Below are 17,963 nucleotides of genomic sequence, written 5' to 3'. Positions count from 1 at the left end.
GCTCTAAATTCAAGTTAAAACAAAAAAATTTTTTTTCAACTACTGCAGTTGTTTGGTTACAACATTAGAAGCCCGTCAGGCTCTGATTGATTTATAATATTGGAAATCAAGAGTTGTTTATCCGGAAGCCTATTAGGCTCTGACTGAGTCACAATATTAGAAATTAAGAGTCTTAAAGTTACATTTTTAAAAAATATATTTTCAATAAATTCGGAATAAAATTGAGGCAGTAGACCAGTGATTGTACCAACTCGGCTTTGCAATCATTTAATCACTGTTTGTTAACAGAATGATTGAGCCGGTGCTGAGGTCTACTCCTTTCCATTAAAATTTCATTAAATTATATAGATGTTTAAGCAATATAAAAAATTCCACAAATTTTAAATAATTATTTTGTTTGAGATAGCAACTCCTAGAAGTAGGTAACTTTATGGGTGCCCACATACTAATAACTAGGTGAATCTTGGAGTCTTCCTACCATCCCAACTCCGTAGCCAGAGTACGGAACTCCACAGTGTATTCTGAGAGGGAATGGGATCCCTGATGAAGGTGGAGGAGATGGTGGCCAGCAACCACCTGTTGGCCTGGGTCATCGAAGGTGTGTCAGAATGTAGACATAAATTAAGGGAGCTGCTGAAGTTCAGAGTTAGAACTTTCCCAGAGTGGAGAGGCCCATGCCAGGGCTTTCCCTTCTAAATGAGACAGGATAAACATGATTTTTGTCACTTCATCTGGGAACAAAGAAGACTGGAGAGCAAACTACATGTAGCATTGATTGATAAAACCCCGACAGAGATGAGGATACCCATTGAAACAGGGAGGAGCTGGGAGGGCCAGCAGTGCCTGTGATTGCGTCGAGGTAGAGGAAGCATTGATAGCAAGAGTCCCGGGGTTGGCCAGGGTGGACTCTTCGAGTTGTGACCGTAAATTCTCTACCGAGGTGGCCAGTGCTTCGAGGAATTGCTGCTACTCCCGGACATGAGTAACCAGGCCTGGGATGGCCCGCAAAGCGGGGGACTCCACCGAGTCCATGGCCTTGGCAATTTGTTGCACTGGAGGTGGACCCTTGGCATGGCGCAGGATTGGTATGGCCCCCTGAGGGTTCCCAGAGGGCGCCTGCTGCCAGGAGGCAAAGCACACGAGGAGATAGAGGCTAGTTAGAGCTTCACCAATAACAGTCCGGGGTTTTCGCGGGTTGAGCCCTTGGGTACCCAGACCACTTGGGCTTAGGTATGCCTCAAAGGATCTCCTGGAGAGGTTGCGGAGAGGTGTGCCCACCAAAAGCCAGGGTGAGTGGCTACTGGACAACAGTTGAGCTAGACTGGAACAGAGGTCCGGAGACCACTGGAATGGAGCAGGAACTGAAGGTCCTTCGGTCAGGATAGGCAGGGCCTAGTGGTCTAGCTGGTAGAAGGCCGCAGATGATGTCAGAGCAGGCAGGCCTGGTGGCCACTGGAGTAGCAAAGAGAGTGTCCATGTGGAGCAAAAGGGTCAAAGCCAGGGTATCCATCCGAGGGTGGTCAGCCAAAGCAAAGGTCAGTTCCAGGTATCATTCCGAGCGTGGTCAGTAGCAGGCAGAGGTCCAAATATGGTCAGAGGCAAGAAGAGGTCAGTTCTAGGCAGTGGTCCAAATGTGGTCAGAGGTAAGCAGAGGTCAATACCATGAGTCAGTCCAAACGTAGTCAGAAGCAAGCCGAGGTCAGTACCGAGTATCAGTCCGAAGGGTACTACCTGGGAAGCGGAACAGGAACAGGGATGGATGCTGGAGCACAGAAGAACCACGGGAATGCAGGAGCACTGGAAAACACAGGAACGCAGGAATACAGGAACAGTACTGGAACAGGAATGCAGGAACACTGGAACAGGCAAGGAACAAGGAACACAGAAACACAGGATGGCAACTAGCTTTTCAATGATGAGATGACCTGTTTGCCAAGGTGAGGTTCTGGGGCAAGACCCTCGCCTTAAGTAGTGAGTTCAGGTGACGTCATCATGCGGCGTCCGGCCCGAGGTTCCCGCCCTGGGCCCTTTAAATATGGGAGCACGGGCCGCATGCGCACCTAGGGGCAGGGCCGAGGATGCAGAACCCCGACAGGAGCTCCGCTGTGAGGCCTGCAAGGGAGGTGGCATTTGTGGGAGTCGCCGGGGACGCTGTGAGCTGGCTGCAGACGTGAGGGAGGAGCACCCGGAGCTGGAGGAAGGGAGCATGCAGGCCCCATCGCAGCACCAGCACGGCCGGGACACGCAACATGGTTTACAAGAGTGGCGTACATACATAAACATTATTCATTATAAGCAAAAGTAGAAAATCATTGAAATAAAAGAAAGAAATAGATATTTATTTATTTATTTATTTATTATTTATTTTTTAGTTTTATATACCGTCATTCGGTAAAGCCACCATAATGGTTTACAAAATTTCAAAATGCAAGAAATTTTAACAATTGAACAAAAGCCATACAGGAAGCATACTAAATAAGAAAGAGAGACAATCAATTGCAAAGATATTAGTTGGAACATGCACTACGGATTGCACGAAGGGGTGCACAAAGGGGAGGGCCCCTTTGTTGCACCCCTTCGACGCGCGGTGCCTGGTGGGAGGGCGCCTTTCAACCATCGGTGTTGCCCTCGGTGACGTCAGGGGGCGGGGCTTCAGATCGTTCTCTCCCTCTCATCACTGTTCCTTTTTTATGATGTTTTTCTCCTGTTTCCTTTTCATGGCGGTGGAGAGGTGCTTTCAGGTGCCCGAAGATGGTGAGGGGCACTCAGTTCGATATGTTAGAACTTATAAAAAAAAAAGTTAAACATAATAAAAACAACAGAAGAGTAAAATAAAGTTAAATAAATAAATAAAAGCCTAACTAATAAGAAAGGTATTGCAAAGAGGCGAGAGAATTATGGAAACTTATAAAATGTTATAAGCAAGAGTACAGAAGTACGTTTTAGGAACTTTTTAAAATTCTTTAGTTTTTGATATGAGATGAATGTGTTCTAGAAGCGAGTTCCACAGAATTGGTCCTGCAACAGTAAATGCACACCTACGAGTCAGACCCAGTCTTGCTGTTTTTACTGTAGGTACTTTGAGAGTACATTTGTCCATTGATCTTAATTGCCGTGAGGGCTGATAGAGTCTTAACATTGTACATAACCACAATGATGATGGATTGTATATTAGGTTGTGTATGATGACAAGCACTTTGTATTGTATATGGTACAGTAGGAGAAGCCAGTGCAGGGTTTGTAAAGCAGGTGTATGTGTTCTTTGCGAGGTATGTTATCTATTATGGGGTAGATTTAAAAGGAGAGCGAGCGGCGTACATGTGCGCGCACTACCCGGTGCGTATACATGTATGCCCGATTAAAATCAGGGGTTGGCGCGCGCAAGGGGGTGCACAATTATGCACCTTGTATGCGTTGAGCCGCGCTCCCTTCCCCCATTCCCTTCCCCCTAACCTAACCTTCCCATCCCTTTCCCTAACCATTCCCCCCCAAGCCCGACTCTAACCCCCCCAAAATTGTTATCTTACCTTTTAAAATAGGCCCGACGTGCATAACCCCCCTGGATTTATGGGCTTAGGGCTTTTAAAATCCGGCCCTATACGAGCAGCCAAATTTTGAAATAGCACCGTTCAGATGTATCCAGCTATGTAGGCCTGCTGCTGCTTAGCCAAATAAATTGTAATATAGCAGGATAAGTGCTGCTTCTTATCCAAATAATTTCAAATTTGTCTGTTTAAGAAGCGGGAAAGGTGCTACTTATTCAAATAAGTTGGTTTTTATCCAGATAAGTGTATGCAACTCATATACCTGTGTATTTGTACATCCAATTTTATAAGGAAACATGAGTACATTTTTATCACATTATTTTAATGCTTTTATTCCCCATTAGTAAGCTTTTATATGTGTAAATCAGGATTGTTTAATATGCGCATGGCAAAGAAATAACCAGTTTTACCATTTAGTCTACCAGTTCACCCAGTCCATCTGAAGGTCATGAAGACCCTCTTGGTTCTTCACCTTGAAATCCTCCATTGCACCCAGACTCTTTACCCAGTCATTTTTTCACATTAATTACTACTGTATTTTGTAACCTGCCTGAATATATTGGGGTAGATTTTAAAAGCCTTGCGCACATAAATCCTGCTGGATTTACCCACGCAGGGCACTCGTGCGCCAGCGCACCTATTTTGCATAGACCGCTGGCGCGCGCAAAGCCCCGGGACACGCGTAAGTCCCGGGGCTTGCTAAAATGGGCGGTCCGGGGGGGCGTGTCTGCGGTCTGGGGGCGTGTCCAGGGGGGGCGTGTGTGCAGTCTGGGGCGGTCCGGGGGCATGGCCTAGTGCCCCAACACAGCAGCCTGTGTCGGGGCCTGGCCTGCCGGCGCGTACAAGCTGGGGGGGGGGGGGGGATTTAGGTAGGGCCGGGAGGGTGGGGAAGGGAGGGAAAGGTGGGGGGGACAAAAAAAAAGTTCCCTCCGAGGCCGCTCCGATTTCGGAGCGGCCTCGGAGGGAACGGAGGCAGGCTGCGCGGCTCGGCATGCGCAGGCTGCCGATTTTGCGCAGCCTTGCGCATGCCGACCCCGGATTTTAAAAGATACGCGTGGCTACGCAAGTATCTTTTAAAATCCGGAGTACTTTTGTTCGCGACGGTTGCGCGAACAAAAGTACGTGCGCGCACTGTTTTTTAAAATGTACCCCATTATGCACAGGTTATAAAATAAGAGTATGTGTAAAAAATGTACTCATATTTGAGCCGTATAAATCGCACAACTGATATACTCATGTATTTATATTTTAAATTGGAAAGGGATATGCAAGTAGATTTTACTTGCTTTATTTAGATGCATTTACCACTCCATAAGTCAGCTATTGCATGCATAATTCAGGAATTTTTATAACATGTGCGTGGCAATGAAATAAGTAGCACTACCAGTTCACCCATTCCAACTGCAGCTCGTGAAGACCCTCCTGGCTCTTCAGCCTTAAGACCCCCCCCCCCCATTTCACCCAGATTCCCCACCCAGTCTTTTTTTCACTTTCATGATATTTATGATCACTTATACCAGACTAGCCGTTAAGCCCGTAACAACGGGCTACATTTAAAAAAAAATTTTCGGTCCATTTCCTTCCCACTTCCTCCCCCCTCTAGTCTCCCTCCCCCCTCACTCTAGTCTCCCTCCCCCCTCTATTCTCCCTCTCCTCCCCCCACCTCACTCTCTCCTCCCTCCCTCCCACCTCCCCCCTCTATTCTCCTTCTCCTCCTCCTTCCCCCACCTCACTCTCTCCTCCCTCCCACCTCCCCCCTCTATTCTCCCTCACCTCCCTCCCCTCAGCTCACTCTCTCCTCCCTCCCTCCCCTCAGCTCACTCCCCTCCCCTTTCAGCTCATCCACAACTGGCAGACAGGGGGGTGTCCCGCGCGCTCGCGTCGCCGCCGCTACTGCTCCTCCCTCCATCGCGCGCGCCACCGCCGCCACTACTGCTCCTCCCTCCCGCGCCGCGCGCACGCCGCCGCCGCTCCTGCTTGTCGCCGCCGCCGCCACCGCTACTGCTCCTCCCGCTCCTGCTCGTTGCTGCTGCTGCCGCCGCTCCTGCTCCTAAGGAGCAGGCGCCATTTTTTTTTTGGGGGGGGGCACACTCTGCTCTGGCCGACGTGCTCGCATGCGCGGTAGAGCTGCTCTCTACTGCGCATTTGTGGCACGTCGGTCAGGGCTCCCTTATCTTGTAGATATTGAGTCAGAGTAAATGTAAGCAAGTACATGCATCACTTTGGCAGGTTGTCACATTTACTTATGTGCTTAAATGTTGTACCCTACCCTGGAATGTCTCTGGCATGCCCCTTTCTTTCATGCACAAGTTACTTTCGAACCCCAATTTATATGCGCAAGTTGTAGTTCTGAAAATAGCATGTATTCACATATGTAATATTTTATGTGCGCAAATGCTAGCTGTTCTATTTCCCAAATTCTTGATAATCAGCCTATTCTCCAAGAAACAGCTGCCCTCACTGAACAACAGTTTTAACAGCACGTCAGCCGGTCTTGATAGCCACACAAAGACAAAGAAACACCAGTTTTTTAAATATGTTTTAAATCATTTACATCTATCATATGTACAAATACATAGCCAGTGCCATACCAAGTCCTGCTTTCATCATAGTTTATTTTGTGTTATAGGCTTTAAAGTTTTGTTTTTTTTTAAGTGGTTTGCTATTCTTTGTGTCTACAGCTCTGACAGGATCCTGTGTTAGTAATTTTGTTGGGAACTCTGCACAGTTCCCAGGCCTTTGTGAGCAAGGTTAAGTATCCCCTGGAAAGGGATACTTTTGTTCTTTTGCTTTAATGCGCCTGTAACTTTTTCTCTGCTCAGCAGTCCTTAATCATTTCCACACACTAGTCAAGGATACTCTCCTAATGATACTAGTTTTTTGGGAAAATAAGTATTGTTTACTGAAACTTGTTATAAAGGACACCAACAGTTTCTTTAGTTTATCTGTGTTTCTAAATCTAGCTAAATATTTATGAAAAAAGGGATTTCTATAGTATAAATCTGAGATGAATGAGATGGGGCCAAAAATATCTTTCAGGGGTAATTTTCAAAAGAATTTACACGTGTAAATGGACTATTTGAAAATTACTCCAGATATGTACGAGTTAAGGTATGTGTGGAAGCGATTTCATGCATACATTTATGCATACTGCAAAGAGGCTTTTCCAGGAGTAGAGTTGGGGCAGGGAAATCATTTGTATGTATACTTTCAGTTTTCCTGAGTAAGCATGTAAATGACAACGTGCCTCATTAAGGTACACATAGGGGGTCATTCTCTAACTCTATCGCACGCGAAAAATCCCTTTTTGCGTGCGATAGCTAGCTCGGGGTGGAGTCAGGGCGCCACCAGGGCCGACGCTGTGGACACATCGCTGGTGGCGAAAGGTAAGATTCCTTATCGCTGCCAGTTTCACACCGAATACCTACACCTTTTATGATGTAGTTATTCGGTGTGAAAGCCGGCAGCGATCGCACCGGGGAGGTGCGATCACTGCCGGCTATCGCAGGACTGGCCCCCGCTTCGCCCCCCCCTCCCCCACCCCCTGTTACCTCTAGATTCTCTAAGGTCTGCAACCTTAGAGAATCCAGGCCATAGTTCGCTAATTTTCAAAGCAGAATTACTCTTTTAACTCAGTTTTGAAAATTGGGGCAGAAGTCCAGGTGTACATTCTTCCCTACATGAGTTATATTAAAATTACTCTCTTACTATCCATGCAAAATATTATTGTTCCATGACATGAGAGATTTATTTTGACATTTTGAATTATTTCAATTTATTTAAAATTGCACCTGAAATTGAAGTAGATGAAGAGCTGTTTAATTAGAATAGAAAGTATTATTGTTTCCAAGTCAAATGAATACGTATACACAAATTTGTGATAAAACTTTCACAGTTACAGCAGTTAGTGTAACTAGGTTTAAAAAAGATTTGGATAAGTTCTTAGAGGAAAAATCCTTAAACTGCTATTAATTAATAAGCAATAGTAGCTTGAGATTTATTTAATTTTTGGGTACTTGGATTGGCCACAGTTGGAAACAGGATACTGGGTTTGATGGACCTTTGGTCTGACCCAGTATGGCATATCTTATGTTCTTATGTTCTTTGTTTATGTAACGAATGGGATTTTTTTTTTAATTGAGCATGGATATAGACTAAGAAATCTAAATATAAATTGAATCATTTTGAAGTGATTACTGTTGAGGTTAAATACCTATATATTGAGGCTAATGATGATTGGATTATTGTTGAGTATGGCAGATTAGCAATTAATATGCAAATTTACATAGAAATATGATTATGGATGTTAAGGGAATGTACAGTTTTCAAAATATTATGTACTGCATGCAAATTGCATGAAAGTACCTAGGTAAATCAGCATAAAAAATGGTATGATATATTTTGAGATGATCTATACCCTCTGCCTGCCACAGTGTGTATTTCTATTTTATTATTTCTGTAATATTAAGAATTTGGCTTGGTGCCTCTTTTTGTGGACTCATTGGGACTGCTGACTGCTATGATATTTTATCATACCAAATCTACATGTTACAGTTTTGTAGGTCAAATTAGTAAACTTGATTATACATTTTAAAAAATACTTAAATATAATTTACAAAAGTACAAAGCAGAAAATATAATTTTTTAAAATTAAAATATAAGATAAACTCTTAAAAGAGACACAGGAAGCCAATGTGCAAAACAACTATTAAGGAGCCCTAGTAGAAACCAGGATATTGCTGCTGGCCCAAAATGTATATTTCTAAGGATGCATAAAGGGATTATAATGCTGGACATGAAGGTAATTGCTCAGTACCACAAAAAATACTGTGGAACCATTTGAGAGTAATTTTCAATAGTGTGCATAACTCAGCATATGGGCACATGAGTAGCTGCACCTAAATGTATGCCTATGTGTAAATAAAGTATGCAGAGGGTGCCACATAGTTTATAAAACACCAAATATCAACACCCCAAAAGTAAATGTGCATGTCTTCATTACATGCACATTTTTAATACAGGGATCCACATAGTTTAGATGCCTATTTTACAAAAGTACTCGCAGGGAGGCAAACTTTCAAAACTGCTCATGTGCGCCCATTTATGCATGTATATGGGCGCATGCAGTTGCTACAGTATTTTATAATCTGCGTGGATACGATGGAGGTAATTTTCAAAAGGATTTAAACATGTAAATGTAACTACTATTGTAGCAATTTTCAAAAGCCATTTACCTGCATAAAGTGTACTTATGCAGGTAAATCCTATGGACAATTCAATGGCATTGTGATAGAGTACCTGACAGAAAGCCTCAGACTCCCTTAAGGGACTAGCTCCAGCTATCTGGTCTGGTCCACCTTAAAACAGACAGGAAAGGGATTCTCGGGTGGGGCATTTCCCTGAGCCAGGGGTTAAAAAGGTTAGACCCTAAGAGAGGAGAGAGGCCCCAGGGAGAAGAAGGAAGCTGTAATGGAGTGCTGTGCCCTTTTTGAAAACTGTTCTTGCATTGTCAGTCTGCTGAGGTAAGCAGCCATTTTTTATTCTGTCTTGCTGTAATTAAACTTTTGAAAAGCAGAACAGACTCTAGCCTGGTCTGTTCTCCGACCTTCTCCTGTCTTAGACCGCTCCAAGGCATTACATATGGTGGCAGAAGCGGGATTACCTGTTCTAAGCATCTGCACAGACAGGGACCCACATTAAAAAAAAAAAAAAATCAAAAAAATTTGGGGGGGCCTGGCTGCAAAGTTTTTTATTTTGTTTTGTTTGTTGTTTCATTGGTACCGGCTAAGGAGAGAAGCTCCACCGGACGGAGGGAACAGAAGAAGTGAGTTAGAGCTGGTGAAGCAGGCTTTTCTTTTGGTTATTTTTCTTGAAAGAAGGGGAAAGGTTTTCGGTCTTGAAGGGGCAGGAGCTCAGAATAGCCTCTGCAGGAACCTTCCTGAGAAATGGAGCAACTACTGCAAGCCCTGGTGGAGGGACAGCATCAGCTCGGGGCAGCCGTTCTGACCCAGTATGCACAGCACCAGCAGCTACAGCACCAATTGCAGCAACATCTAGAAGTCCAAGCACAGCTTAATGGCCAATAACTACGAAGGTAACCATGTATGGAAATAAACACTCGAGCTACTTATCAACCCTTAAACTAATCAATACTCACAATAATATATAAGGACAGTGAATATAAATTATACTATAAATCACATTACAATATTTTATTTCATAACTTACTAAAAACACATTTGTAAATTACAGTACATTACAATCACCACCACTGCTCCTCCTTTTTCGGCGGCTTTTATTACAATAGAGGACTCTCTAGCTAAACTCAACAGTGCACTCCATTCTCCTTGGGATAAATTTGACTCAGATTCTAATGTATTATATCTCTTCAGACCTCGTAACTCTTTAATAACTAGATCTCGAAATGTACTAAAAGAGGGATCCATAATTCCCAGAGGACACCACTTTGATTTTGGAACCACAATCGATGTATCTGTGGTAAAAAAAAAGGTTGATCTGCAAAATAAATTGAGCGTCCTGTTTTCAACCCGCGAGCCGTGGGCCAACTTCAAAATTTTTTTTTTTACTTTTTGTAACTTTCGGGACCTCCGACTTAATATCGCCATGATATTAAGTCGGAGAGTGCACAGAAAAGCAGTTTTTACTGCTTTTCTGTGCACTTTCCTGGTGCCCTGAGAAATTAGCGCCTACCCAAAGGTAGGCGCTAATTTCTGAAAGTAAAATGTGCGGTTTGGCTGCACATTTTCCTTTCTGAATCGCGCAGGAATACCTAATAGGGCCATCAATATGCATTTGCATGTTGCGGGCGCTATTAGGTTCGAGGGGTTGGACACGCGTTTTCGACCCCTTACTGAATAAGGGGTAATGCTAGTGCGTCGAAAACGCACGTCCAATCGCGGGTTAATAGTGCGCTCCACCGGAGCGCACTGTACTGTATAGGCCTGTATGTAACATATCAGATAAATCTAAAAAAAAGTGCTACATACCTGGATTAATTCAAATTTCTTCATCTAAGTAGTAGCAAAGATGCTACATAGCCAGATAAGTCAGAATAAGCATGTGCAAATGATATGCCCACATATTTGTACTTTAAATTTTAAAGGGATATGCAAATTGATTTTACTTGCATTATTTAAATGCATTTCCCACCATCAGTTGGTTTTTGTACACAGAAGTCAAGGGATTTTATAACATGTGCATGGCAATGAAATAATCAATTTCACAAATTAATCTACCAGTTCCCCCAATCCATCTTCAGCTCGTGAAGAATCTCCTGGATCTTCAGACTGAAGCCCCTCCCATTTCACACAGACACCCCACCCAATCATTTTTTCTCTTTTGAGTTGTTTACAATCACTTACACCAGATATTGAGCAGGAGTAGATATACATGTGTAAAAGACTTATGAGCGTCACCTTGTAAGGTTGTAAAATTTTAACTGTTGTGCGTAAATATTGGTCCTTCCCCCAAAATGCTCCTGACCTGCCCTTTTATCACATGCATAAAATTACTCACTGTCCCTGATTTGCTCATGTATGTTGTGGTTTTTAAATAGTATATACTCAAATATATGCTACATATTGGGGTAGATTTTCAAAGAAGCACATGGGCATACATGTGCGCATGCTACCCGGCACGCACACATGGATGCCCGATTTTATAACATGCGCAAGCAGGAGCATGCATGTTATAAAATCGGGGGTCGGCACGTGCAAGGGGATGTACAATTGTGCATGCTGCGTGTGCCAACACCAGTGGCCTTCATCGATTCCCTTCCCCCTACTCTATCCTTTCCACCCCTTCCCCTAACCTTTCCACGCCCTAGCCCTATTCTAACCCCCCCTGACCTCTGTCTTACCTTTTGTGTCTGCCGGAAGTCTGCCAGCACACAATCCTCCAACACAGCGGCAAATGGCCACTGTGCCTTAGGCCTCTGGCACCTCCCCGGACCACCCCACTCCACCCCCAGACCATCCCTTTTTTGAAGCCCCAGGACTTGACGCATCCCATGGCTTTCCGCGCATCGCCGGGCCTTTATAAAATAGGCCCGATGCGCGTAATCCCCCCATGCATGTAAATCCTCTGAAAATCTGGCCCATTATGCGCACACACACTATTTTTTACACATGCATCTTTTGAAAATTCACCTTATATATATTAGGCATAAAATAATTGTAACACATTCACATAACCCTCAGTTTATACAGAGGCAGGTATTTTATAAAATGACTAATGCATGTGGACATCTCGTTTATGAAAAAACTTGTGTGCATTATTCCAAGCACCATTTCTCTGAGGCCTACCCCAGTAGGCCCAGACATTCATTAGTTTTTCCACTCCTTCTACTATTTCCTCCAGACACCCCATCCAAAAACCGTGGACAAAAGAGATCTGAATTAAGTTTTGAAATGTAATTAGGTAGAAAAGCATGGACACATATTTGATGGTATATATATATCTGTGTGTGTGTGTGTGTATATATATATATATATATATATATATATATATATATATATATATATATATATATATATATATATATATATATATATATACTCCATTTATAAAATATGTAAATGTGCATGTACCTCCAAACCCTGCCCCATAATGTCCTCAAAATGCCCTCTATGTGCACTCATACTTTTCCATGCAGCAGTGGCCGTACATACATACTCCTTTTGAAACTTCAATTACTGTGTACAGAGGCTATTTAAGTGCAAAAGAACATAGGAACATAAGATAAGCCATACTGGGTCAGACTAAAAATCCAACAAGCCCAGTATCCTGTGTCCAGCAGTGGCCAACCAAGTCACAAGTACCTGGCAAGTACCCAAACATTAAATCAATAGATTTCAAGCCACTAATCCTTATGAATTAATAGCAGTTTATGGACTTCTGCTCTAGGAACTTATCAAAACCATTTGTAAACCAGGTACACTGACTGCCATAACCACATCCTTTGGCAATGAATTCCAGAGCTAAGTTTGCATTGAGTGAAAAAGTATTTTCTCTGATTTGTTTTAAATGAGCTACTTGCTAACTTCATGGAGTGCCCCCTAGTCCTTGTATTATCCAAAAAAGTAAATAACCGATTCACATTTACCCATTCAAGTCCTTTCATGATTTTGTAGACCTCTATCATGTCTCTCCTCAGCTGTCTCTTCAGCCCTAACCTCTTTAGCCTTTCCTGATTTGGGAACTATTCTATTTCCTTTATCATTTTGGTCGCCCTTCTCTATACTTTCTCCAGTGCCCCAACTTTTACTGGGCCCTAACATTTACTGTCCGTTGTACTAATACACAGAGATTAGGGAAAATGCTTACGACAGCGACAACAGCCAAGTCCAAAAGCAAAGCATGCCCAAGCAGCATTGTCTGAATTATCAAGAAGGCTGCTCATCATATAAAAATGTTGCTAGCAGTAATTTTGTTATTAGTTTAACAATTACTTAGTTTGATTGTAAATATTGCTAACCTTAACATAAGATGTAGGGGTAACCGACATGGAGAGGCAGTTACTATCCTTAACAGAAACATGGGGGTAACCTGTAGAGAACGGCAGTTGCTACCATAAGAAAATTGCTGGGCAGACTGGATGGACCATTTGGCCTTTTTCAGCCATCTTTACTATGTTACTAAGTTACTTTGACTGGATGGGAGGTCTTAGTGAACTGGGGACATTCAGACTGAAGAACCAGGAAGTCTCGATGACCTAAAGAAGGACTGGTTGTTAAATTTCATTTATGCACACATGTTTTAAAATTGGCCGCTTTATGCATGTAAATCGGGACTTGCACGATTATGTTCAACTTTACTTTCATTCATAAAATATGGGCCTGATTTTAAAAAGCAGAGTAAAACTGGATTGTACTTGAGTAAATGCACTTTACTCGAGTAAGTGGGCTTTTGAAAATTGCTACAATATATGCCATTGAATTGTCCATAAGATGTACTCATGTAAGTGCACTTTACTCGAGTAAATGGCTTTTGAATATTGCTACAATAGTAATGACATTTACGCACATAACTCCTTTTAAAAATTACCCCATGTGCATATATTTTCAAAATAGGTAGGAAAAGGATGCATATTTAATGCATTGATATACGTGGTTTCAATGCATTGCATGTATTCGCACATAAGCATATACGCATGGATGTTGCAGGGTAGAGGTACGCATATTTAGCTGGATACTTCACTTAGATGCAGCTCCAGCACTGCTATCTACGATGGTGGGGGTGGAAGGGAAATAGAACCAAAAAAATTATTTAAAGGGACAAGAGTAAGAGAAAAGTATGAAAAAAAAAAAAGTGTGAAAGCTTGCTGGGCAGACTGGATGGACCGTTTGGTCGTCTTCTGCCGTCATTTCTATGTCTCTATGTTTCATTTCTATGTATTTTATAAAACACACGTTTATCATACGTTTATCATGCATGGGTTATAAAATATTTGTGTATATCTGCTCACGGCCATATATGCACATATATGCTGCGGTGTGCATTTGTTTGAAAGTTATTCTTTCTGAATAAGTATATGAGACAAGTATTAAAATTGTACTGGCCCATTTCTGTATTGTCAGATAGTCTGATTGCAAAATAAACTAGCTTTTAATTCTGGTTTTTCATAGCAGCCTTGATTTATCAAGGTTTTTTCCTATATGCACAGAATGGGAAAAAAGCCTTAGTGAAGTAGGCCCATTGTAGTGTTAATATACCTTGTTTGTGTTTTATAGGAATCCAGTGTCTCTCACAACATCTCCCATGGGATACATTACACACCACTGCCTTCAGGATCTCAAGACCTCACCACTCATAAAGGTAGAAATGCTTTTTTTTTTTAATCATTTTACTGCTGTATGTTTGTGCATGATGGTGAACTTAGCTTTGTTTACTATGCTACATCAGTACTTTCTCAAGAATACGTTAGATCTTATTCAAAATGTCAGTGCCTTATGGGAAACAATGTTTAAACATTGACAATTGAAGAAAGTGAAACTACAAAATCTAAGAATTTTAATTCATAGTAAACAAGTTTTAGAGTCTAAAAAAGCAAATGTATCTATTGAATTATCACATTTCTTGGTCATTTCTCAAAAAAAATCAAGAGATTGTGCTAAAATTTGTACTGCACTACTGATTGAATGTATTGTAGATCATATACATGTGCAAACCATATACCCAGAGTCCAGAATTAATTTAGGGATTTTTTTGAAAGTGAGTGAATATCTGTAGAATTTTGCAACTTAGAATTGTTCTCATATAGCACCTCCCCCCCCCCCCCCCCCAAAAAAAAAAAAGTGCCTTAAGGGGCAATTTTCAAACTTCCCACCTAGGTGCAAAGATCAGGGGTGCTTTGTACCTGTGGCTTTTGTTTCTGCTTTTCAAAGGAAACTCCACATTTAGTTACCCTTTGAAAATTACCCATTGTTACAAAGGCCCCACAGTCTTTTTACCTGCCTTTTCTGTTGGAAAATTTTGTTGGAAAACACACACAGATTCTAAAATCAATTCTAGATGTATTTTCCAGCTCATCCCTAACATAGCACCAGGAGCATCTCTCCTCAGCCCCGGTCAAAGTAGGCTCACTGTGGAATCCAGCACATACTTTTAGCTGGATTGATTGAGACAATTTTCAGTCAGCTAATTTTCCCTAATAAATGGCTGCAAAAAACTATCATCTCAATTTTTATTTCTCGATAGTGTGCAAAATGATTTGGGACAGTAGGAGAGGCTGCCATAGGTGCCCCCAATACCACTTCAGACATGGCTTCCTGGGAATTCATCTTCATGCCTCAAAGATGCCTGTCAGCTCAATATATCTAGTTCTACCTCAGGTGTGGAAAACCATTTCTCAAGGAGCTGTATGACTGCCAATAGCTCAAGTAGATTGGCAGGGGTATATTTATTCAGCTAAACAGATAGCCATGTGATTTGCAGGAGACTGCTGAAAATTTGGCAGAATAACTAATTTATTGCCGGCTATGAGATAGAATTAGTAGCATGTATACAGGATCTATGATGGCCTTTTCCATTGCACAACTCACATTTCTATTTATTTATTTATTTATTTATTTTATTTTTGCAAATATCAGGAAAATATTGCTGACCACCTCCTTGTGAGCATGAGAAAATCCCCAAACATCAAGTTTCTCCTCATATTTGCTTACTTATATACCTCCTGAATTTGGCAGAATCAAGCCTAAAATGAATAAAGTACATTGAAGTGTGTAATTAAGGGGACCGTATTTATTAAGATGCTTTCTTATTAAGGGAAAATGGGAGCAAATGCTTGTAGAATAGATTCATAGACAGGCAGTTAAAATAGCTAATGTAATATTTTTCACACTGGTTTTCAATATTTATATATTGTTTACTTATTGGATATGCAGTTTGCTGAAAAGCTCCTTCTCCAGATTTTTCATTTACTTTTTACATAGATCAGAGTGATTGTATTTTTCTACATTTGCAATAGCACTTTTTAAAGATGAAGCACCATGAATATAAATCTTAGAACAATGGGAAAGGAATGGCAAATATATGCTTTCTATCTGAGATTAAAATTTGTCTTCCAGTGATCACATTGATCTTCCAGCGTACCCACTTTTTATTATTCACATAGGAAGTTCAGCATTGTCTCATAGAAAAGGATGTTGGGTTGTCTTGTGCCAAAGTATCATCAACCTGAGGGCATGCATTTCCATGATTAGGAAATTTACGCAGGGAAAAAAAGAGAACTAATAGAACAGCATGAAGGATGCTCACAACTTCATAAAAATAGTATTATCATTCTGTGCTGATAATTGTTAAGAAAATATAAAACAAATGAGAGTACCTGTTAGTTTTGGCGCTGTAAACTTTTATTTCAGAAAAGCATAAATTCTGTTTAAGAAATATTGGGGCACAAGAAGCATGAACGCAAGATTTCCATGTTTTTAAAGTTTGGTTCCGGTTCTGTGACGAGCTTCATCAGACAGGGCAAGTAGCCCTATGGCTATTTCATCATCATAATTCTATCTTACAATACTTTCATGGGTAATTTACTCATTCACAAAGTTATATGCTGGGGTAGACAGCTCTTGTCCTGGAGTTCCCTAGACAGATCTGGTTTTCAGCTATCCACAATGAATATGCATGAGATCTATTTGCATACAATGGAGGCAGTGTATGCAAATATAATTCATACATATTTAGTGTGGATACTCTGAAAACCAAAGCTGTTTCTGGTACTCTAGGACTGGAGCTGCCTACCCCTGCTATATGCCATGGACTTTAATAGACAAGTTTTTGTATTTTAAGGGGCAATTTTCAAAGCCACTTATGCGCATAAAACCTAATAGCTCTTTGAAAATAATTGCAATGCGGATGTTTGAAAAGTATGCATGCAACATGATTTTCCACACATTTTGATGTACCTAATAAATAAGCATTACGGAAGGTGGAGTTGGAGTGGGATCCAAATGTATGTGCATATTCTTACCACAAAAATGTTGAATCCGACACAATCAGAAAATGGGAGGCTTGCTCAGAGCAGGAAGAAAGAATACTACAGGAGATGTTGTGCTTTCTCTGGGTGGATAAGAAATATATAAATCAGGATGCTCTTTCTTCCTGCTTTGAGCAAATCTGCTGTTTTACTTGTAATGGACTAAATAAACTATTGCTTTCTAAATCTTATGGACTTCATGTTGTGTTGCAAACTCCTGCTATGCTTTGTGTTTTTCTAAATAATTTTGTGCACCAGTAGGCTCAACATCAGTCCTATGTTCTACCAAAGTTGAAACTATTAAAATTGTTGTTGTTTCAAGTGGAATATAGCTTTAGAAAACAATGTGTTGTACTCATGAGAGATTATTTCAACATAGTCATAATTTAAATTATCAGCATTGATGTGCTTCTTTAAAAAAAGAAGTGGATTAATGTTAGTCTTCTTTAAAAAAAGAAGTGGATTAATGTTAGTCATTAAAAACAATGATCCTTGATAGGTTCTGACTCATAACATGTAATGGACTGAAACATCTATTTATCTGATTAACTACTGAAATTATATGACCACTAACACACTACACAACCAAGTCTATCATATGGAATAATAGCTTTTGCAATACATGGTGACATGCTGCATCCTATCTGTGTACAAATTAAACTGGAATATTTAGGTATACTATATTAAGATCATATTGAGTTGTATTACTGTCAAAGTCTTGTGCTAGTGTAGTATAGACATCTTGCACCAGGACAAAACATTATAACTATTTATTAGCCCCTTTTCATCTTTGTATTTTAATGGATGCCAATGGTAAGGAAGATATGGATTGAGGATCTAGGGTGTATTGCTCCATGGAGACATAGGGGTAGATTTTTAAAGTTATGTATGGGCGTAGATTTGTTCGCGCAACCCGG

The 17,963-nt window shown here is 41.2% G+C and overlaps 1 protein-coding gene and 1 long non-coding RNA gene across 2 annotated transcripts in view; one reads left to right on the top strand and one right to left on the bottom strand.

Moving 5' to 3' along the window:
• LRMDA (leucine rich melanocyte differentiation associated) overlaps positions 1–17,963 on the top strand; it is a 2,937,053-nt gene that overhangs the window by 2,579,540 nt on the left and 339,550 nt on the right. The window contains exon 7 of the mRNA XM_029609518.1: positions 14,297–14,381. Within this exon, the coding sequence (XP_029465378.1) occupies positions 14,297–14,381 (85 nt within the window). The remainder of the gene's footprint in view (positions 1–14,296; positions 14,382–17,963) is intronic.
• Positions 1–17,963, bottom strand: part of LOC115095588 — a 202,576-nt gene that overhangs the window by 9,271 nt on the left and 175,342 nt on the right. The window lies entirely within an intron of this gene.

Source organism: Rhinatrema bivittatum, chromosome 7, assembly GCF_901001135.1.
Source record: "Rhinatrema bivittatum chromosome 7, aRhiBiv1.1, whole genome shotgun sequence".
Lineage (NCBI taxonomy): Eukaryota > Metazoa > Chordata > Amphibia > Gymnophiona > Rhinatrematidae > Rhinatrema > Rhinatrema bivittatum.
This window is presented reverse-complemented; position numbering and strand designations above follow the sequence as displayed.